This window comes from Nicotiana tomentosiformis, chromosome 8 (genome assembly GCF_000390325.3).
Source record: "Nicotiana tomentosiformis chromosome 8, ASM39032v3, whole genome shotgun sequence".
Lineage (NCBI taxonomy): Eukaryota > Viridiplantae > Streptophyta > Magnoliopsida > Solanales > Solanaceae > Nicotiana > Nicotiana tomentosiformis.
In genome coordinates this window covers 122,282,722-122,305,265 of record NC_090819.1, presented here as the reverse complement: position 1 = coordinate 122,305,265, position 22,544 = coordinate 122,282,722, and the positions used below count along the sequence as shown (strand labels likewise).

At 36.1% G+C, this 22,544-nt stretch overlaps 5 protein-coding genes across 6 annotated transcripts; 2 read left to right on the top strand and 3 right to left on the bottom strand.

Moving 5' to 3' along the window:
- Window positions 1-877: 877 nt before the first annotated feature.
- LOC104101781 (vicilin-like seed storage protein At2g18540) lies at window positions 878-3,896 on the top strand. Of its 2 annotated transcripts, none has more exons than XR_004508424.2 (2): window positions 878-1,853; window positions 3,255-3,896. XR_004508424.2 is itself a non-coding variant. In XM_009609290.4 (2 exons), exon 1 carries the CDS (start codon window positions 1,011-1,013, stop codon window positions 1,788-1,790), a length of 780 nt encoding a protein of 259 aa, XP_009607585.1. In that variant the 5' UTR covers window positions 878-1,010; the 3' UTR covers window positions 1,791-1,800; window positions 3,255-3,896. The 2 variants fall into 2 exon arrangements, 1 of the variants encoding a protein (XP_009607585.1); XM_009609290.4 differs by having other exon boundaries at window positions 878-1,800.
- Window positions 3,897-4,517: 621 nt separating this feature from the next.
- On the top strand, window positions 4,518-6,060 carry LOC104101779 (uncharacterized). Its single transcript, XM_009609288.4, has 3 exons — window positions 4,518-5,092; window positions 5,252-5,333; window positions 5,726-6,060. Exons 1-3 carry the CDS (start codon window positions 5,036-5,038, stop codon window positions 5,914-5,916), a joined length of 330 nt encoding a protein of 109 aa, XP_009607583.1. The 5' UTR covers window positions 4,518-5,035; the 3' UTR covers window positions 5,917-6,060.
- Window positions 6,061-7,383: 1,323 nt separating this feature from the next.
- LOC104101778 (14.7 kDa heat shock protein-like) lies at window positions 7,384-8,768 on the bottom strand. Its single transcript, XM_009609287.3, has 2 exons — window positions 8,436-8,768; window positions 7,384-7,974 (listed from the first exon to the last, which is right to left on the bottom strand). The coding sequence occupies exons 1-2, from the start codon at window positions 8,614-8,616 to the stop codon at window positions 7,637-7,639; spliced, it is 519 nt and encodes a 172-aa protein (XP_009607582.1). The 5' UTR covers window positions 8,617-8,768; the 3' UTR covers window positions 7,384-7,636.
- Window positions 8,769-10,381: 1,613 nt separating this feature from the next.
- On the bottom strand, window positions 10,382-12,145 carry LOC104101777 (heat shock 22 kDa protein, mitochondrial-like). Its single transcript, XM_009609286.4, has 2 exons — window positions 11,810-12,145; window positions 10,382-10,989 (listed from the first exon to the last, which is right to left on the bottom strand). Exons 1-2 carry the CDS (start codon window positions 12,027-12,029, stop codon window positions 10,634-10,636), a joined length of 576 nt encoding a protein of 191 aa, XP_009607581.1. The 5' UTR covers window positions 12,030-12,145; the 3' UTR covers window positions 10,382-10,633.
- Window positions 12,146-16,317: 4,172 nt separating this feature from the next.
- Window positions 16,318-16,750, bottom strand: LOC138898074 (secreted RxLR effector protein 161-like). The gene is made up of 2 exons (XM_070184109.1): window positions 16,649-16,750; window positions 16,318-16,557 (listed from the first exon to the last, which is right to left on the bottom strand). The coding sequence occupies exons 1-2, from the start codon at window positions 16,748-16,750 to the stop codon at window positions 16,318-16,320; spliced, it is 342 nt and encodes a 113-aa protein (XP_070040210.1).
- Between the last annotated feature and the right edge of the window lie 5,794 nt (window positions 16,751-22,544).

Genomic DNA, 22,544 nt, shown 5'->3' with positions numbered 1-22,544 from the left:
ATACCACTTGTGGGATTACACTGGGTTGTTGTGGTTGTTGGTAGGTAACATGTTTTATTTCTCAAATTGTTATCCTATGTTTTATGGATAGTTACGTATAGTTAACTTTTCACTCTTATTAGAAGTTAAAAACTCAATTGACCATAAACTTTTTCCCACCGGACCGATAGTTGTCGACTTTGACAAGTATCGAGTCTATGTAAATACAATGGCTTAGTGTGTCCCAAGTCCGAATATGTTACAAAAGTTTAACTAACGATTCAATCAAACAAATTAAACAAATCTATTAATTCTTAAAATAAATTTGAAAAGTAATTACTCCTATTTTTTTTTCGGGTCAGTACCGTAGAACGGGGTGAAAGTCAAAAATAGCAAAATTTACAAGTGATAATTGAAAAATAGCCGCAGTTTCAAAAGTAATCGAAATTTAGTCACTTTTCATATAAAGATAAATATGAACGAAAACATTGTTCAAAATCTGGAAAATATTCCAACATACTGGAGTTCGAATTTTTTACATGTGAACTTCCAGCATAATATATTGGAGTTACAGTATATTTATACTGGAACTCCATCATAATATATTGGAGTTACAGCATAATATACTGGTCCAGCATAATATGCTGGAAGTTCATACACATGTGCTCAAATCTTCAGTATATTATGCTTCAACTTTTTGTGTGATGGAGTTTCAGCATAATATGCTGAAAGTTCATATACAAGTGCATTAATTTCCAGTATATTATGCTAGAACTTTTCGTATTGCAATAAAATAGTGACTATTTTTTAATGACTATATAAATGCTGGCTATTTTTCAATTATCAGTCCGAAAATTAGCTAATACATGGTTGTTTTGCATTAGAACGCCGACAAGGCCCATTATAAGAGAAACCAGAACCCGATATCGATCTCATGCTAACTTCAATTCCCCAAATTAGGGATATCAATTTCCCCAAAACTCATCTGCCAAAACTTATTGTTCCTTTCAGAGATCTAAACAAATCAAGTTATGGGAGGTCATGGAGGTTTGAACATTCTCCCACAGAAGCGATGGAACGTATACAACTACGAAAACCGCGAGAAAGTAAAGCGAGACGAGGAAGCCGCAGCTAAAGAGGAACAGCTCAAGCAGGAACAATCTCGCAAGCGCGACTCAGAATATCGCCTGGAGCAGCTCCGTCAAGCGCGTGGCTTATTATCATCGTCGTCGAATCACGTCAAAAAATCGTCGTCAGAACAGAAATCGCCGGAGAAGAAACCGGAACCATCAAAATCGGCGGAGGAGAAACGTGGAAAATCGGATTCTAAGCACATCAATTTATTCGAAGGGATTCGAATCTTCGATCCAGTTAAAAAAGTAGAAGAAGATGAGGAGAAAAACGGAAGGAATAATAATAAGAGGATTAAGAAAGAGCAAGCGCCTAGGGTTATTACTGCGGAGGATGAGAAGTATAGGTTAGGATATGGAATTGTTGGTAAAGGAACGAAATTGCCTTGGTATATGGAGAATAAAACGAGAGATGATGATGAAAAGAGTGACGAAGATAATGATAATGATTATTATTCGAAGCCTGTAAAAAAGAGTAATGGAGGAAAAAAGACGGTGGAGGAATTGCGAGAAGAGCGGTTAAAGAGGGAGAGGAAGGAGAAGGAAAGAGAAAAGGCTTTGTTAATGGAGAAGAGTCGAAGAGATGGAGGATTTTCGCGGTTAGAGAGGGAGAGGAAGGAGAAGGAAAGAGAAAGACCTTTGTTAATGGAGAAGAGTCGAAGAGATGGAGGATTTTCGTGACGAAGATGAGGTGGGTATCAGAGTCGGATCCAGGTTTTAAACTCAATTCGTTCAGCCTATAAGGTTCTTTGCTCTAAACTCATTATACATCTAAATTTAAGGGTTCAGAAGCTAATATTTATTAAATTTTTAGTGGTTTTCTCATGTATATTTATGTTCTATATCAAAAGTACTGGTTCAGTTGAAATTTTAGTGGCACATCAAAGTTGCTAATGAGTTGTTCGTATCATTGCTTGTTTGTTTTACAATTCGTTGATGTTTTTCAATGTAATGAGCTATAAATTTCTGGTGAGACTGTGTTGTTTGTTCTCGAGTTTTTGGTTGTAGTTCAGGTTACATTTTAATTATATATTTTAACATTTTCCTGAGTTTCATGCGTTTCCATTTTCCTCAAGCTTGTACACGAATTTTTCAGTTAGTAGAAGTTTTGGCACTTGGGTGGTGGTTTAGGTTCAGAATTAGGTTAGTTAGAACTGAGAAGTGATAAAGATAAAGTACTCTCTACTCTAGAAGAATTGCTGACAAGACTACTGAGCAAACTCTGAAGTATTTTCCATCATGTGTCTTCTGGTTTTGGAACGCTTTATAGAGGTAAAGAATTAACCCATGCTTCAGATTTCTCGTAGGATGTTACCGTATTTTATTTGGATTTCATGGACTTCTATTGGAGCTCTAAGTCCGCCTAGGCTTTGCAAGGTTTATTGTGTGGTGACCCAGTGTAAGAATGGGTAAGACTGTAAATATCAAAGGCTTTACCAAAAATTGACGGTTGATCTTGGTATTAATTTAAATGGAATTTCTTTAAGATTGGTTAGTTCCTCGACTGTTAGACACAGATTTGCAGTGAGAAAACCTGTTAGTCTTGTATCAATTAGTCTGGGAGAGTAATTTCCCTTTTTGAGACCTCTTTTAATCTCATCAGGATTTTTTCTACTTGAAATATTTGTATAAAATTCAACTAGAATACTGTCTAACATTTTGATATAGCTTAAGTTACAGGATCAGGATGAGTCAAGAATGGAACATACTTTTTGTTCTTTTAGATATTGATTTTTGTATTTCCTAAGCACTCTTGAAGTGTATCAAAACAGTGTTGTGTACTCGATCAGGTGAGGGAGAGATTGTGGGTTGTTTTTTTTTGGGGTGGGATTTTCTTAGGAGTACAATTTGTGTTTGAGAATGATGAAAATTTGCATACATCTGCATCTCATTTTGTACAAAAAGGGGGAGATGGAAGGAATTAATGCATTTCTAAATGGGGATCATTTGAGCAACTGCAAAGCCTGGTGGTTGGTGAAATCTCTGGCTGAATAGAGATTGTTTTCCTTTGTTAAAAGCTGGAAACTTTCTTTACCTTTTTGTATTTATTTTCCTCTCGGTTTTTAACTATATATTTTGCAATACTTTGGGAGCTGGGGAATCATCATGCATGACTGCTCTTCGTTTCTGTATGTCTTCATGCAGGGCGATGAACACAAACGAAGTGGATCTGTTGTACTTTCTGCGAGCTCTTTGAGGAAAAAGCATGGCTGGGTGCAGTTTTATTCTTGAATATGTCTATTTTCTCGCGTCGTCTCTATTTTAGTTTGGCAAGCGCTTGATGTTTAATGCGAGAGTCCATTTCCTGTACGGATAGCAAATCATATGGCGAGGAAACTGCATGCAGTTCGGTTCGAGAGGCCTGATTGACATGAGATGGATTATGAGATTCTTGCTTCGCCTGGGAAATTGTTTCTGAAAGTCAAAAACCAGTCCTACCCCCCCAGCTTCCCCGAAAAAGATGGTCGTAAAAGTGCCTCTGACCCGGCGGATCCGTGCTTCGCTTTGTGTACATGTTGTCATCCATGTTATTAAGTGAAAAATGAAGTGTTTTGCTTACAACAGTCTTAAAATGAAATCCATAATTCGTTTTTGTGCAGTCTCTACTCTCTATGGAGAAGCATTTCAGTCCTGTATGGAGAAGCACACGAAATGCCGACTTATATTTCGACTGATATTGTTATAGATCTGATTCTGAAAATTCTGTTTTTACTATTCACTTTGCTGTTTGTCAACATGTAGAAGCCATGGATTTGATATTGTGAGCATGATGTCGGAATTACTTGAGCTTGCCCCTCTCTGAGTTCTTTGGTTTCCACCTTCTTTTCCTTTTTCTTTTTATAACCGTATATCTCTCAAAGCCAACGGCGCACATTTCAAAACTTGGTGGAGAGTTTGAACCTGCGACATGTGTTAAACTCACACATCACTCTCGGCGCTCTTACTACTGGACCAATGTCTGGGGCTGTTTTCTTTTCATCTTTCATTTCTGTAAAATAATCTTGGATGCGTTTGAGGCTTTGTCGCTTTGAGCCCCAATGCCAATTAGACTGACATATTGTCCAATCAGTACGGTGGGTTTCTGTAGCTGGCTTTTCACAAACCAAAAGAAATTTAAGGAAAATTGGAAGATAATTTCATTCAGTTTTGTGTTAGAGAAATGACCTTTTTTTTTTTCTTCTGATGAAGAACATGCCATACACGAGTGGAACCTTCTACCAATGTCCTAGGAGAGAAGGCTAAAACTGATTTCGTGGTCAATGTGTCGTATAATTTGGAGAATACATATGTTCTACATATTGGACCTTGAGATAGGGGCCAAGGGAGCCTGCTGCTAATTATTATTTGGTTAGTTGGCGGCATTACATAAATAATACTGTTGCTGAAAGAGTAAAGAGGTAGCCCTTTCTTATAGTATTATAATCTCTTACTAGTAGCTGTTAACCTGTTTCACGGACTAAATAAATTATGGTAGTTCCCATACAGATAAAATAAACAAAGCTCCGTCTTTGTCTGAATGTCAGCACCTAGTATTATTAGCATTTGAATACAAGTATTTGATGGGAACGTGAAGACCACCTTCAGGTAAAAAGGGGAAAGTTCGTTATTGGTGGCCATAACATGCCAAATTCTTACCCAACTAGTCCTCACTACTCTCAATCTGCCAGTTTTAAACGCATTTATCTTAATTCTTAACCTTGTAATCTGGAACACAAAGGAGGGATTGTAATAAATGATTGTTCTATTTAGTTATACTTTGGATGTATTAGAGTATGTGTTGAAAGTGATTAGTTAGGATAAGTTAGAAGGTATTAATATATATATGTTGACCAGGCTGTGTAATACAATTAGCCCATTAGGCTAACAACTCTCTTCCTTTAAATCATTCATCACAATTATCAGAGGAAAATCTCAGGAGCAACAGCATGGATAAAAGTCAAAAGCAGACTCTGTTAAATGTCGCTAAGCTTAAGCTTCCTTCGGTAGGTTCTTAATTATGACTTTTCCTTTCATTATCTTGGTGTTTTAGCAAGGGAAAGTCATGTTTTCAGAATAATATATGATGGGGACTTCTCTTTTTGGCAACATCAATTCATGGTGTTTAGGCTTGTTTAGTTTCTTATGAGGATTGGTGATATTAGTTTCAGGTAGTGGTGGTGAATGCAAATCTGGGATGCACACATTGCAGAGGCAGAATATCTCAAGTCATCTCAAAGATAACAGGTGAGAAAGAGTACTCTTCCCATAATAATTGTTTGTTTGGCAGTGTTAGCTATGACGGAAGTCACTTTCCATTGAAAAAAATACTCCACATCAAAAGTGTTTTCGAGGAGGAAGTGATTTTCTGGTATTTGGTTACTGAAAGACATTTTCCATCAAAGGGACACGGTGCACAAAATATCCCGTTTTGGGGGAGGGCTGCCCCAAGGGGTGTGATGTAGGCAGCCTATCATGATGCAAGTATCATTGACTTATTCTACGGCTCGAACCCGTGACCTATAGATTACACGGAGACAACTTGCATGTTGCTCCAAAGCTTCCCTTCCATCAAAGAAATTACAAATACGAATGTGCATAAAGTTTTGAATTTTAGTAACTTTGACTAAACTTGGCAGGGTTGAGGGAGTATACAATAGATGTTGGGAGAAAGCAAGTGATTGTTAGAGGAGATGTTAGAAAACATCACCAGGAAAAACATGGTGGGGTAAAGAGCCACATGATCAACGAGAACCATAGCCGGGTTTTCGCATTCTTGTTTAGTTTACTGAGATTCCGTTGGATCACTACAAAGAAGATGGCTGATTAATCGAATGAACAAAGAGTGACTTATCTTAACAAGAACTTGAATACATATTCTTTTTAAGTGTTTATTTGTTGGAAATCTTGTGTTCCCATTTGATTACTATGATTTTCTCCTTTTGTTTTCATGTATAAAAAACCAGTTTCTTTATATTCTGTCCCCTATCTTTATTGGCTATTGCAGTTAAGCGATCTCCTAAAGCAGGTGTGTTTCCTTGCTAATTGACTAGCAAAAGGAAAAAAAGAACAAAAAAGACTTCCAGATAAGAAAAACATGAATCAGTTCAACAGTTAACTAAATAAAACACTTTTGTTAACAAATATGGAGAAAGGCAGTGCTGCTCAAGTTCTAAATGAAGATCTAATATAGTAGTGGATCTTTATTGATAGTTCATCTCCATGGAATAAAGCCGATCAACATAAACTCATCTATGCAGCATAAAAGGGCATCTGGTGCACCAAGCTCTCACTATGAGCGGGGTCCGAGGAAGGGCCGGACCACAAGGGTCTATTGCACGCAACCTTACCTTGCATTTCTATAAGAGGTTGTTTCCACATATCGAACCCTTGACCTCCTAGTCACATGACAACAATTTAATCAATTATGCCAAGTTTCCCGTTCATTGGCGTTCTAAGTATACATCAAATGTTGTTCGCTCAAGAGAAGTACTAATCGATGAACAACAAACAAAATTTAAAATCTGCTAGTACTATGATTCAAGGTATACACAAGAAGTATCATTTTTCTCAAAATATTTGCAATCCCTCCCCTAATTTTTAGAAATTCTAACAACCATCATCTAGCATTGACATTTGAGCAAATATTTTCCCAAATCCTATAAGGGGCAGCCCAATGCACTAAGCTCTCGCTATGAGCGGGATTTGGGGAAAGACCGGAACACATAGGTCTATTGTACGCAGCATTACCCTACATTTCTGCAAGAGGCTGTTTCCATGGCTCGAACCATGCAGCAACTTGACCAGCTACGTCCAGGGACGGATTTACAGGGAGGGGCTTAACTGCATATAGCACTGTAATTTTTCTGATATTATACTTAATTAGATCCGGGTGAATCCATGCGCAAGATGCCACTTTGATACGTTGGTGAGTGTGTTCCCCTTTGATAGTCCAGGTTAGGGGTTGGAATCTCAAGTCTTTTCTTTTTCTGTTTCGTCTTCCTATTCCTTCTATTCTTTTTTGATTTCATTTTGTTGTTCTTCTTTTATTGTTTTATCTTTTCTTTATTTTATGTTTATTCTTTTTTTTTTTTTTTGGTTCATTCTTGAGTTTTAACATTCCTAAAAAATTAAAATTCACCTCTCCTCCTTACCTCTCTTTCTATAGTCATCCTCTAACTAATTTCTTTATCATTTCTCTCATTTATATTTTCCTTCAAATTTTTCTTTAATTTGTGAAGTGAGTTTTCTTCAAATAACGATGCTATTATTAATCATTTTTAAGGTATAAAAATAATTGTAAACGAAATAATATTTCCTTGTGATAATATTATTAACCATGGTTTGTTCGGTAAGTTGTTATATCACAATTTTGATGGAGTCAAGCTAGACGGTCCATCGGTATTATAATGCACCCATACTCTTAAAATCCTAGATACGTTTTCTCGCTACGCCAATGCTCCTTTCCCCCAAATCCTATAAATATTTCATAAATGAAGTCTAAGGATTACATCAACAAAAAAGAAAACAAAAGTAGAAACTCAAAGCTATCAATCTTCTCCCATCTCACCTTTAACTACCATTTTAAGAATACCATCTTTGATTTGTGCTTCAACCTTCTCAGCTTTACAGCAATCAGTCTTAAACTCAAGACTCCCTCCATATTTCCTCCCTGATTTCTCAGTTTCCAACTCAATTTCTCCTTTCCCAGTAAAGTAAACAGTGTTGTTCTCTAACCATACCTTAATCCCATCTTCACTAACACCAGGCATTGCCACTCTCACAAGTATTCCATCCTTCATATTATCCACTTCTAGCACGTTCGGAGGTCCAGCTGACTGAAATGGGTTCTCCATTTTGATATCTTGCGGAGCACCCTTTACCATAACTGCAAATAATAACGGGAATCAAAAAACACAACTTTGATAGGAATAAATAAATGGTAAAACTACAGCGGCTCAATCCCAAACTAATTAGGATTGACTACATGAATCATGTATAGCTATTTTTTTTAAAAAAAGAGAGAAATCCCTAGGGTAAGTGGCAATAACTTCGCCTCTATCCTTTTCTACATAAATACCAGGTTTTTGTTGTCTCCAACAGGGTCTAGACCAAAGCCCTAGGCTACATTTTTGGTTTATTTTCGTTCCACTTTAATGACAAATTAGCAATATTATCTAAATCGAACACTAACTTCTATACTATTATCAATCTCTTACTAAACTAAAAAGAGTCTGGGCGTAATTTAATGTGTCAATAATCAACTAGTTAAACCCAAAATATTTACCTAATATAATTGTGCAAATATCGCATAATATAAAATGATAAATAAACAGATGAATCGGTTACTTGGGTCTGGAGACTTCTTCTCTTCTTTGCTCATGGAATCTGAATCCGAGGTGGTAGTGGAGGAAAAAAAGCGTGTGATTGAAGGTGGCGCGGTGGTAAAATGGGATTTGGGGCTGAGTAATTTGAACAGTGTTGAAACTCCGGCTGCTTTTCTCAGACTTAGAGCCATTGAAGAAGTCATAATTGATGAACAAGAGAGTGGGTGTTCGATTTGTGCTTTTCTCAATCAATCAAGGTTTTAGAGGTGTTTTTGGCAATGAAATGGTGTACTTGGATCTGGTTTTTGCCTAGGCCGCTAAGTTCAGTCCCATTAGCTTCGCTTAGGACCATTAGGCCCATTTGTATAAAAAAATTGCAGAATACACTTTTGGAGTGGTTTTAACTTTTTGACGAGGGATAACACTTATTAAACTTAAATAAAATAAATAAGGACAAAAATTCAAGACTATCGAGCTATTTTTGTAGACATTTCATACACCAATTTGGAAAATTGAGTGGTAGCTCATTGGTACGATATCCAATTTACATTTTAAAGGCTTCACAAAAACAAGGCATCTATTTTGACCCAGCACAATTATTTACACCTCATGTCTCAAGATGTTAGCCATCAGGTTTATTTTGCAATATTATCATATTGATTCTTTTAAGCTACTCTGCTACTGTAACTTGTTATGACTTTGTTTGTATGGCTTTTTATGTGGAAAATGTTTCAAATCTTGAATTTATTGACTTTTGATGAATGTCTGTATTCTCCACTCCGAGTCTGTAGTTCTAATCTCTTCAAGATATGTTAAAGGTAGATTATTTGTGAAACATTACCTGGTGTTGCCAATTAACAAGATTCACTACTCACCTTACAGCTTCAGTGGGTAACTTCTTCCTAGATTCTAGTTCTTATTGCTGTTGGAAACCCAATTCATTTGACCTTTTTGTCTTACCCATGTTGTAGTATGCATCTTATACTAGATCTTTTGTTGAAAGAATCAAAGCAGCGCAGATATAAGTGGTGACGAGTTTGGTGATATGATTGTACGGTGTAGTAGTAAAATATGTATAAACCTTAGCGTCAAGACTTGTACCAAATGTTGATAAGAGCAACTGACTAATATTTGGGATAGAAATGTGATGAACTAGCAAGTTTCACCTCAGCCTCCAAAACCAAAAAACTTGAATGATGTACTACTATAAATTAAAATCCCCTGAAAAAGGCAAACATTTAGGAGAGGAAGGCAAAAAGAAGATCTCTTCAACCAATGCACTCTAACAAGTTGCAAGTTCAGATCTTCTAATAATGAGTTAAAAAATAACACTTAGTTGTGTGCTTTGCATTCATAAGAAAACCAGAAAAAGACCCATATAGATAGTATTTGAGCACAATTCAATCTATAAAATGATTGAGTTTGCATTCAGTAAACCTAGCCAAGGCCTTAGAAGAGAGAAAGAAGCCATTGAGATGGTAGCTAATAACTGAACTTTAATCAATATTTAACAAACACTTCTAGATACATCCATGTTCGATTGTTTCAAACTTGTAGAGTTGTTGCAAGACCAAACATAAGCAAACATGTTTGAATAAGAACATTAGCTGATTTTCACTATGTAAATTGTGGAATAACAAGTTTATGAAGAGAAGCTTTCATTTTTGTAAAAGCAAAGTGTTTGCAGTACTAATACCTGAAGTACTAAATCATGTTCAATAACACAAAAGATTTCCAAAAGAAACCAGTCTTCTATGTTAAGTATTCAAAAAGTACTTCAATATATATTATGCCTAAGCAGAAGTAACCTATGCTACCTCAAGTACATAGGACTTGAGGGTGCATTGCCTGTCTTTCCTCATAACACTTTAAGCCTGCCGAAGTTAGAGGGCTCAAAAACACTTAGTAACTAAACTTTCCAATGACATAATCTAAAACAAGCATATAGCAGCACAACACACAAGGGAATTCTAATCAACATGTCGTCATCCTCTCAGTGAGGTGAGGACACCAAATCAAGCTAAACGAGTAATTGCTATCACAAAATCCGTAGAGTTACTAAAAATTCAACAGCAAATTAAAATAGTTCCAAAACGACTCAGCAAGAGTTGATTTTTCAATATCTAAGAAGGTATCTGTACGCAAGTACTTTTAATAATCTTCTATCTATACTTAACTATCCACCTAATGAGACCAATGACATGATATTCCTAAGCAGACTTACTTAACTTTTATCTCATAAGAGCCAGTCACCTTCTGAGAAGTCTTGGACTTGGGTATTACCATCCTAAGAACACCATTCTTCATCTCAGCTTCCATATACTGAGGCTGAAACGAATTCGAGCAGATCTCAATGTTGGCACTGTAAGTTCTTCCACTGTCCTCATGCTCAGACTCCTTCTTTCCATCACCTTTTATGCAGATATTCCCATATTCAACCCACACCTTCACATCTTCTTTATCAATACCCGGCATTTCCATCCTCACAAACATTCCCTCATCCACATTCTTCGCCTCGTATGACCCTCGAGGTCCAGAAATTTGGAACGGGTTTTCCATGTACTGATCAGATGCACCTTCACATAATATAAAAAAAAATACCAAAATCATCACACATTTCTAAACATAAAATCAACTTTTTGAGACATTGTAAAAAAGTTTGACATCGGGTCTTCAATTTGAGTCCGAGTCAACAAAATATTTTTCAGGTACTTACCCAACAAACAAATTAAGTCGCACGTAAGAATGGCGATACAAATAAAAATAAATAAATAAAAGATTCTCATCAATTAAACTTTTTGGTGAACAACTATTATGCCTCAATCTCAAATAAATTTGGGTCGGCTGTATCAATCCTCATTGACACGTCACTCTATTTAAACTCATCTCATCCGAATATTATGCTAATAATGCAAATAAAAAGTATTAGTAGAACTCATGTCATGCTTATTATGTAAACACAATAAAAAATACAGCAATAGAAGTTCTTAAGCGATAATATATCTAGCAGCAATTACAAACTGAAAGGTTTAAACGGAAAGAACCATAACACCGTGTTGAAATGGTTCTCCGTATATTGATCCCGTACACCTTCAGGAAATATGAAACCACCAAATCAACCAACAATTCTGAATTGAAAATGACAAACGTAATCCTGATATAACATAAATAATTTAAGATGGTCCGCTCTCTAATAATTAACCTTTTATTAAAATATTCAACACAATTTAACGTGAATAAGTAGAGATTTGCATTACAGTCACACCAATACTTGTTAATATAGAAAGTTCACTTCGTAAAACGTGTTACAGACATAAAATAATAAAATAAAAAGGATCGAAATTATGCAAAATGAAATTGGGTTAAAATAAAGAAAGAGAAAACGACGATATATACCACGTTGAATAGGGAACTGATCAGAGCGAGGAAAAGAACCTCCAAGTGCATTGATAGTAAAGCTTTCTTCGTTAGAGTCCACAACGGAAACATGACTACTCTTATAGCTCAGAAAACGAGATGTTAACGGCGCAACGGAAACAGTACGGCCTGTATTAAGGAAGTTGGAGAGAAGGGTTGATGAAGAGTTCAATCTCTGTAAAGCAGTGCGAAACGCCATTTTTGCAGCAAATCAAGTTTTCGCAGTTTTCTTCTCGCCCAAGCAGGGGATTTTCTAGAGGTTAATTAGGCAAATAGATTTTCTTGACGTTCAAGCCAAATGTGACTTGGAGGGGTAAAATGGACTTGTTCCTTTTTTATTTTATTTTAACCGAATGTATACTCTTCTTGGTATGTAATTGGGATAATTACTTGGAACTTCATCAAATGTAAATGAAATAAGACCAACAATTGAAACAAATTGTAAAAAGTTTCAGAATAAAAGTGAGTGCATAAATTACTTTGTCGAAACTAAAATATAGATTAGATATTGAAAAGTAAAGAATATACCACCGAAACTTATACGGTCTAAAGGTATGGTAGATATTCACCCACATAATGGGTGTTCATATAAAAGCAATTCTAACTTATTATGATCAAATGATTTAACGAAGGAAAAATTAACAATCGTTAATATAAGTGAATATGCAACTGTGTATGGATTCAATTCTCATTATTTCCTTCGCTTTATCCTCTTATCTTTTTGTTTTTCTCTATTCCTTTTTATGTCCCATTTTTTAAATTTGTTTCCAAAAATATATTTTTATTTTAAAAATAATTTAACTTTTAATGAGATAAATTTATAGTCATAAAATTGTTATGACTTGTATAAGATCACTAATTCCAAAAAAGTTCAATTCCTTCTTAAACATAGTACATAATTAAACACCAACTTGGAATATGGAATCCTTCTATCAAGGTTTGCTCCTCAAAGTAGTCCCTTCTTATCTACCAGAAGGCATAGTGAGCGTAGTTGATTGTTTGTGAATTATGTAAGTGTATTTCACTATTTCCTTTAAAAGATAGATTATACCTATGAATATATATACAAAGATAGAGAATAATTCAAAAGTGTATCTCTAAGATTATGGTTTTTACCCACAATCTTTGACTATATTTGTAATGACCCGGACGATCGTTTTGAGTATTATAACCCCGTTCCCCCATTTACTGCTCAATTTATGCTTTATAGTTGTTTTATGACTTATCGGGCTAGTTGGTTCGGGTCAGAAAGGAATTCGGAATTAAATGAGATACTTAATCTCATAATTGAAAATTTAAGTTAGAAAAGTTGACCGGATATGGACCTATATGTAAACGACCTCGGATTTGAATTTTTATGATTCCAATAGCCCTGTATGGTGATTTTGGAATTATGAGCGTGTCCGGAAAATTATTTGGAGGTCTGTGGTGGAATTAGACTTGAAATGCCGAAAGTTTAATTTTTGGGAAATTTGACCGGGGGGGTTGACTTTTTGATATCGGAGTTGGAATTTGATTCTGAAAATTGAAATACCCCCGTTATGTTATTTATGACTTGTGTGCAAAATTTGAGGTCAGTCGGACGTGATTTGATAGGTTCCGGAGTCATACGTAGAAATTAAAAATTTCAAAGTTCATTAGACTTGAATTGGGGTGTAATAGTGATTTGAGGGTTCGACTAAGTTCGTATGATGTTTTAGGACTTGATGGTATGTTTGATTGAGGTCCTAGAGGGCTCGAGTGAGTTACGGGGGGTTAACGAATCATTTTTAGCCTTGGTGAGATTGCTGATATTTGTTGCTGCCTTCTTCTGGTTTCCATATATGCGATCGCATACGTCCACCCGCGATCGCGTAAGCTATTTGGTGCAGGGGTGATTTTTGTTCTATCCGGTCGCAGAGGAAGGGACGCGATCCATTACGTGTATTAAGCTGTGCTTCGTGAACGCGTGGATGAGGTCGCGTTCGCGTAGAAGGATTTGAGCAGAAGATGAGGGGAGGAGATTGCTCTACGCGATCGCGTAGGTCTGACCGCATTCTCGTAGGTTTGAGAGGCAGTGTTACGAGTTCGCGTGGAGTCAACCGCGTTCACATAAGGCCAAATTTGGGGGTAGTCTCTTTTGTGCTACGCGATCGCGTGATATAATCCGCAATCGCATAGAGTCAATTTTTGGCAGTGGAAGTGTGTGCATCGCGATCGCGTGACTTGGTTCGCGATCGCATAGAAGAGAGGTCTCGACAAAGAGTTTAAGTTAAGAAAAACGGATTGGAGCTCGGGAAGAGGCGATTTTCGAGAGTTTTTCGAGGAAAACAATGGGGTAAGTATTCTTAGCTCAATATTGGTTAAATTATCCGAATCCATAGTTATTTTTATCATTTGATTGGTGAATTAAGTTGGAAAAGTTTGAAAACACTCTTAGTTTAAATTGAAGATTGAGGGTCGAGTTGGGGTCGGATTTTGATAAAATTGGTATAGTTAGACTCGTGGTTGAATGAACTTTCGGATTTTGTAACCTTTGTCGAATTCCGAGATGTGGGCCCCGCGAGCGATTTTTGAGCTAAATTTTGGATTTTTATGAAAAATTAGTATTTTCTTATAAAATTAATTTCAATGAATTTTATTGACTGAAATAAATTATTTATGGCTAGATTCGAGGCGATTGGAGGCCAATTCACGAGGAAAGGATATTGCAGAATAAGAATTTCACGGCTTGAGGTAAGTAACGATTTTAAATCTGGTCCTGAGGGTATGAAACCTTAGAATTTTATGTTATGTAAATATTTTGGAGGTGACGCACATTCTAGGTGACGTGCGTGTGGGCGTGCACCGAGGGGATTGTGACTTGGTCCGTCCCGTAAAAACTGTAAAGTTGAATAACTTGTTGTTAGCTATGTGCTCTCTATGTGTTGTAAAAATTTGACTATAAGTCATGCTAGAAACCATGTTTAGGCTATATGTTGGTACTATTGGGACCCACAGAGGTCGTGTATATGTTAAATTATCTGCTAAAAATTATTATTTTGTACTCAGTCACAACTTACTTGATTATTTTATCTCAATCTCTATTATTCATTATTTGATGTATCATATCATTGTTGTTTGGGCTGATTTTATGATTTGTTGTGAGCTCGAGAGACTGGAGAGCTTTATGACTGAGTGAGGCCGAGGGCCTGATTGTGAGATATTATACCACATCACGTGATTTGGCCGTGCAGCACGTGAGTTGACCGTGCAGATCCTTATATTATACTATAGCACGTGAGTTGGCCGTGCGGATCCAGATATTTATATTATAGCACGTGAGTTGTCCGTACAGATTATAGCGCTTGGGCTGTAGGAGTCCCTCCGGAGTCTATACACCCCTAGTGAGCGCGGGTACCCATTGAGTGTGAGTGCTGAGGGCTGGAAGCCCAGTGAGAGATTATTGTCCAGAGAGGTTGTACTTGTTTTTCATTGGTTGATGCACTTAGTTGCTATCTGTTGTTGTGGTGAAATTTTTGAAAAATTCTATATCCGGATTACATGAACTTGAATTGTATAAAATTGATTTGATTTAAACTGCTAGATTTGAAAGCATGTCCATTCTTGTTGGAATTACTAAAAGTGAAATATAACTATGTAGCTCATCACTATCTTCAGTTCCTTATTTATTATTGTTACTTGCTGAGTTGGTTGTGCCCATGCTACACCGTGCACTATATGTGTAGATCCAAGTGTGTATGAGCACGAAGATTGTTGAGTCCAGGCCTGGTTGAGTTTCAGAGACTGCAAGGTAGCTGCAAGTGTCCGCAGGACCTTGTTACTCCTTTCACATTTCTTTCCATTTTGTACTGATATTTAGATATTGGCTGTAATAGTTTTAAATACTTAGACGCTCATGACTTGGTGACACCCCAATATTTGGGGTTCGTTTTCCGCACTTTATTCCAAATTTGAGTTTAACTTTGATTTTATGAAAAGTTCCTGATATGGAAAGCCTTACTTTACTTTTATATTTAGTTTGGAAGTATTTTTGGGAAGGTCGACTTGTCTAGTATCACCGATAGGCGCCATCGCGACATGTTAGGTTTTGGGGTCGTGACAATACCATCAGACATAATCTAACATACAATCTAACATTGAAATACTTTCTGACAAGATCTAAGTCTTAACACTCCCCCTCAAGCTGGAGCGTACATGTCATATGCTCTAAACTTGCTACAAATGTATTCAATCTGAGCCCCTATAAGGGACTTAGTAAGAACATCTGCCAATTGGTCATTTGAACCGATGAAGCTAGTGACAATGCATCCGAACTCAATATTCTGCCAAATAAAATGAAAATCCACCTCTATATGTTTCGTCCTTTAATGAAAAACTAGATTTGAAGCAATATGAAGGGCAACCTGATTGTCGCATATAAGCTCCATCTGTTTGAACTCAACACATTGTAACTCTTGGAGGAGTTGTTTCAACCAAATAAGCTCGCATGCAGCGAGGGCCATAACTCAATATTCTGCTTCTGCACTAGATCTTGCAACAACATCTTTCCTTTTACTTTTCCAAGAAATTAGATTTCCCCTGATAATGACACAATACCCAGAAGTAGAGCGTCTATCTGACGGAGAACCTGCCCAATCAGCATCAGAATATCCAACAATGTTTGTGTGACCTTTGTCTTCATGTAATAGTCCTTGTCCTGGAGCTTTTTTGATGTATATTAGAATGCGAATTACTGCGTCAATGATCTTTACATGGAGCTTGGAGAAACTAACTAACCACACTTACTTCAAATGAAATATCAGGTCGTGTGATAGTAAGATAATTCCGTTTACCGACCAGTCTTCGATATCTGCCAGGATCTTCTAATGGCTCCCCCTGTTCAGGGACGAGTTTGACATTTGGATACATAAGAGCGTCAATAGGTTTGCAGTTTAACATACATGTTTACTCAAGTATTTCCAAAGCATATTTTCTTTGTGAGATAGTGTAGCACCCCGGAAATTTTTTAAGTACTTAAGCGCTATTAAGAAAGTTGATGTGCGCTAATTATATTATTTTATGTGCAGACGAGGACTATTAATATGATGGATATCAATTGGATATGATAATAAGTGTACTAGGAATATTATAAGTGATGTGGGGTCTATGGATAGCCCTAAGTCCAAGTCAAGTTGGAAATTTCATGATAGACTAAAGTTGCAAATGAGTACGCACAAGATCAAATTTTTGACGAGAATATCTACATATATATAAGTAGTTATGTGATGTAAAACCTATAAAATGAAAGATATTCGAGTTTAGTTTCTAACTCTTTAAACCGTTTGTCATTTGGACATTCCTACAAGAAGTTATGACCAAATTACCAAAGGCTGGCAGAGGAGTCTACGGATGCGAAGCATCCGGGGCCGCGTCCGAAAGAAAGACTGGCAGTGAAGTATTGCCATAACATCCAGGTCCGCATCTGAGCTTCGAAGATAAGTGAACTGGGAATGCGAAGCATCCGAGGCCGCATCCGAAACCCAAAAATCTGGGCCTATGAATACAAGGTCGGGGGAGGAGAGTATTTTGAGTATTTGGGGTTAGGGTTCTTAAGGTGAAGAGGCGATTTTAAGCTCAAATCAAGTCTTATCAACCAAGGTAAGTTGTTAATGATATTTTAGGTTGATTCTTACTCAATATACATGAGTTCTAACATCATTCTTGCATCCAAATGCTAGATTTCATCATCAAATCCTCAAGAACACAAAAATTACCAAAGTTGTGATTTTTCAAGATTGATCTACTAGAGGTAATTCCAATGCTTCAAACTCGTTTATTATGAGTAGTTAGAAGTATTTGAAGCACTTGTTACAAATTTTAATGGTTGAAATATTGGATTATAAAACTCTAGTTCATGGCATGAATAGTACTTTTGAGAAAATAAGAGAGAAAATGAGTAATAATCTTGGCGATGAAATTGATGAATACAATGAACCTATGGAGTTATTTGTTAGCAAATGTTGGAAGTGATCAACTAAGTAGTCACCCGAATTGTATATTTTGCAAGTGTTAATTATGGAAGATGATGAATATTCACTTGGTGGCAATGGATAATTGATGTAGTACCATTACTGACTTCGAATGGGTATTAAAACATAAAAATGAAGTTGAATGGTCTAGCATGTAAAACTATTTGGCGATTTGAGTTGTTTGAGGCTTATAGCCAACTTATGAGCCATATATGGATATTGATATCTTAGGTCATACTTTGATGTAATTAGGATATCGACTTGTTGGTGATGTTGAGCATTTTAACCAACATTGGAATGATGGTGGAGGATTGAAAGCTTGTGAATGTTAATTAAGCGAACGCGAGGTAAGTTGATTAAAACTTACTCTTCTTGAGGGACTTTCTCTAAAATCATGTTTCGAGTTGATACTTAAGTTGTTTGCAAATGTGCTTTTGTGCTTGTGGGGACAAACAAGTATGGATTTCTCCATGTACTACAATATTATGTTGCATATGTAGTGTCATGCCGTTTTATAAAATTTTGTTTTAAATCTTGTTGGAAAAATGACACTCAAGGTAAATGTTATAAGTTTTTATTAAAACTTACGTATTGACAAGAGTATACATACTTGAGTGCTAAAGATAAGTTTTCATGGAAAATACTTCTTTTGAGAAATTGACGAACAAAATAGCACCTGTGGTATCTTTTAAAGATTGATGTTAAATTTCTAAAGGCAGCATGTAAAAGGTTTTTTATTTAATTTTTGTCCAAATGATTTAGATTTCTATAAATGCTACTATGAGTTGACATTTGAAGCTACTATGATATGAATCTATTTTTGAAGTATCAAATATTTTGGGAGTTACTTGTGTTCACCGAGATTGATTTCAGATATATTGTGTTCGTTATCATGAAACTACACGTGTCGGTGTAGGCGTAGATGGCGACTTTGTGGTACAGACTACGACATAGTGCTCTCCGTAGAGAGAGTACTATTTTATGCTATTATTAGCGTGGCTGAGTCGATTCGTACGACACTACGATGAGACGACATGAGCAAGTAAGGTATATGATACTTACTGCTAGGTACATAACCTAGTTGACCTTCTTATGTCAGTGATGGTATAATACTCCTAGTGAAAGGTAAGAATGATTTTCTTATGTTTAGGCTTAAGGATCCGAAATTGATTTCAATGACTTAAAGTAAACGAAATAATTTTGTATGATTTTATCCAGAATATTGGATTGATGTAAATGTTTTAAAGGTTTATATTGTGGGTTACATTTCATGTGGTTGTTATTTAAAATAACAAGGGTCATGAATTGATAAAATTTGTTAGTTTTTATATCAAATATTGGTGCATTGTTTTTATAAAGTTTATCCCAAGAACTTAAGTTAGAGAGAGTCTATGACACTTATTGAGTACCGTTGTGGTGTACTCAGCCCTTAGAAGCCTCCTTCCAGGGTCCTGCTTACTTTACATGTTTCAGGATGATGTATGATATGTGGCATGCGGTCAGGCTAGGATGGCTCTCTTTCCGAGGTATTATGAAGCACCACTTTTATTTCGTGGTAACTATCATGTTCTTCCTTATATTATTTAGTTGGAATTGCTCCAACCATTGGTTATATTCTTTGGTATAGAGGCTCCATAGATAGTTGTGAAAGGTTGTAGTAACAGGGTTATACACGACATACATAAAATTATATTTATTTTACTTAGTCTCATTGTTATTATCATGAAAGGCATCATGTGTGATTTTGAGTTGGAAAATATTTTATCATTTAACTTGAAAATGTATATGATTTTTAAGGAGCTTCCACAGTTAAATTGGTTTTCATGCATATAATTTGGGTGCATCACATAGTTTGGTTCGCTCGGGTCGGGTCGGGTAGTGTGTCGGGTGCCGGTCACGTGGTTTTGGTTCGTGACAAACTTTGTATCAGAGCACTAGGTTCTAAGTCGAGTCCTAAGAAGTCTATGGAGCCGTGTCAAGTAGAGTCCCTCTTATCGGTGTGTTGCCGGCCACACTTATATCGGGGAGGCTACAATGACATCTAGGGAGTTTTATTTTTTTATACTCTATATCGTGCGTTTGTTCCTGAAGTGAGGGTACAAATTCTCGATCGTATTGATTACCTGTTGAGGAAGATATTGAAGTGACGAGAATAAAGCTCAAGGTTCAAGTTATAATACAAGATGTTTGAGCTAATAGTCAGAAAGTGTCAGATTTGTTCAAAATGGAAGGATTAATTGAGAATAGATTGGGACTGATACAGTCAACACGTATGACTTTGGTGAATCAGAATTAACAGTCAAATACTAAGAATTCATGGAAGAAAATAAGGTGATGATGTCAGCTAGTATTGTCAGGATGATGTCCTGACTTGTAAAGAATTTTACTAAAGGATGCGAATCAGGGCACCTATGTTAGACCCTAGATTTTAATTCAAGATTGTTGGTCAAGATGTTGGAGCGACTATTTACTATGGTAATCACCATTAACGAGTTAACCAAAGGTAAAAAAAAAAGAAATATTGTAAATGAAGATGTTGCATCTTAAATTATCATGACAAGATATAGAGAGGTAATATGGATCTAATTGATAAGTGAATGTGAATCAGTCAAGTTTGTGACGAGCATAGTATGATTCTTAAGAAGTATGGCATGGTTAAGATAATTTCAATAATAACCAAAGACACCCCCCCCCCCCCCCCAAAAAAAAGGACTTCTTGATCATTCGAAAAAGGAATGTTACAAGACGAGAGAGATGACCCTTAATTGTACTTGACACCGCATTTTCCCTAAGCATGATAGGTTATCGTCATAATGGTGTCATATGTAATAGAAGTGGCACACAAGAAATAAAGTACCATGTGTAAGTACGAGTTGAGGATATACGAAGCATGCCATATGTAAAACATGGGAATGCCAACCTTGAGTTCCTCCAAATGATGAATGTGATACAAATAAAAGTCACTATCTAATTATGCATTCCAAAGTATGCGAGGATAAAGTATGTGAACTTAAATGGGTAAGTGTGAAAATATTAAGGCATGATATACACAAGGGTGTACCTTGAAAAGGTACAAGAAGCAACATAGGTTACCAGAGGAGGTAAAATGATATGGAATGACAACCTTGGGTTTGACTAGTTAAGATTCATCCTTTTGAACTTGTGGGAATTGAGAATTTTCAAATGTAATCTCCAAAGTACTTATATTAATTGTACGAAGCATGATGATGTAAAGATGGGATACTAACTATAGTTAAATTTTTTTTGTTAGGATGACGACATGAAGATGGATTGTACGCTTCTTACATATAGCATTCTGAAAGTGGTGTATGTTATGAAAAATTCTATGAATGTTATATGGGTTTAGTATGAAGGAGTCATACTTGTTAAAATACATAAACATGTACTGCGAGGTGTAAAGTAGTCATACTTGCTAGAAAGGTATTTTAGCATGGATTGAAGGGTATAATATCACAAAAGGGATTCTGAAGATAAAACGAACTTGAAAGGTGATATGTTAACCATATTATTGTTGTAAGAGCAGGAGATGATGATACTTAGCAATATGAATTACGGTTAGAAGTATCATGATACTTTAGTATGGAAAGGAATAAAGAAATCTTTAATGAGAATAACCAAAAAACAATACAAGTGTAATGCGAAATAAGGTTGGGGTTTGATGAAAAAAAAAATGGTGAAATGAGATTTCGAGTTGGGGAATAAAAAATAACTTGTGGCAGCATGTGAGCATGTATATGATTAGATGTTAGTTTAACTACGAGGTAAGAATTTAACGAAGTCTTGGAGTGTAAGGTTCGAGCTTAAGAATTGTGTTTTACGCTTAAGTTGGGGAGCGTCAGAGCAGATAAGAGTAACCTTAAGGTAATGGTGTGAGAAATAAGATATTTTATTTACTAGAGTCAAGATGAAGAGAAAACCTTTGGTAACTTCATGATGGAATGAGTACAATTACCATGAAGTATTTGTGAGGAATCAAACTCATTACGAGCAATAATTATGATGTTCTACATCAGGGATGTTGAAAGTTATGTCTCATTGTCAAGGATTTAATGGGCAACTCGAATGTATTCCTACAACTTAGGGACATGTGCGATTTGAATTAAATTCAAGTATTGGCGGAGAACAAGGAAGTACTTTGAATTGTACATGGGATTAAGTGGAATAAGAGGGTATTTTAATGTGTACACACTTAGCACAAAATGAAATAGAAAAGGGTAATGTAATGCGCATTCCTGAATGAGAAATGACTCTTATACACCAAAAACGAAGTATGCCAGTAAAAAGCATGGGTTTAAGAAAGGGCACTAATCTTAAAAAGTGTATGTGTCATCGTGATAGCATTGATACGCGAGTGTTGGAAGCATACGGGCTATGGTAGTATATATATATATGGTGCACCCATAAATAGATAAAATCTCAAATTTTTCTTAGAGAACCATCACAAGGAACTCAATAGAGTTAAGGAGTTGATTAAAGTTAAAAATGGAAACTTGAACCCTGGTATTCGAGAATGGATGGCAAAGTAGTATCGTAAAATGAATGAAACTAGGATGGATACATTTTTTTCCATAGAGAAAATTTGTGATTAATAATAGCTATCAATTTGGGATCTTCGGGTACTCCAAAAATTTCGAGTGAAAGCGGGGGTATTAATTTCTATATGATGGATGAATCTAGGACAAATATCTTATTAGTCTTTGGAA

What these genes read in the sequence shown, in the direction of transcription:
- LOC104101781 (XM_009609290.4), top strand. Translation starts at nt 1,011, where the DNA reads ATGGGAGGTCATGGAGGTTTGAACATTCTCCCACAGAAGCGATGGAAC.
- LOC104101779 (XM_009609288.4), top strand. Translation starts at nt 5,036, where the DNA reads ATGGATAAAAGTCAAAAGCAGACTCTGTTAAATGTCGCTAAGCTTAAG. An exon ending in CTAAGCTTAAGCTTCCTTCG is followed by an intron (nt 5,093 to 5,251) that starts GTAGGTTCTTAA and finishes TGGTGATATTAG; the next exon opens with TTTCAGGTAGTGGTGGTGAA. An exon ending in AGTCATCTCAAAGATAACAG is followed by an intron (nt 5,334 to 5,725) that starts GTGAGAAAGAGT and finishes TAAACTTGGCAG; the next exon opens with GGTTGAGGGAGTATACAATA.
- LOC104101778 (XM_009609287.3), bottom strand. Translation starts at nt 8,616, where the DNA reads ATGACTTCTTCAATGGCTCTAAGTCTGAGAAAAGCAGCCGGAGTTTCA. An exon ending in GAAGAAGTCTCCAGACCCAA is followed by an intron (nt 7,975 to 8,435) that starts GTAACCGATTCA and finishes TATTATTTGCAG; the next exon opens with TTATGGTAAAGGGTGCTCCG.
- LOC104101777 (XM_009609286.4), bottom strand. Translation starts at nt 12,029, where the DNA reads ATGGCGTTTCGCACTGCTTTACAGAGATTGAACTCTTCATCAACCCTT. An exon ending in TCAGTTCCCTATTCAACGTG is followed by an intron (nt 10,990 to 11,809) that starts GTATATATCGTC and finishes TATTATGTGAAG; the next exon opens with GTGCATCTGATCAGTACATG.
- LOC138898074 (XM_070184109.1), bottom strand. Translation starts at nt 16,750, where the DNA reads ATGTTAAACTGCAAACCTATTGACGCTCTTATGTATCCAAATGTCAAA. An exon ending in CTGGCAGATATCGAAGACTG is followed by an intron (nt 16,558 to 16,648) that starts GTCGGTAAACGG and finishes CTCCATGTAAAG; the next exon opens with ATCATTGACGCAGTAATTCG.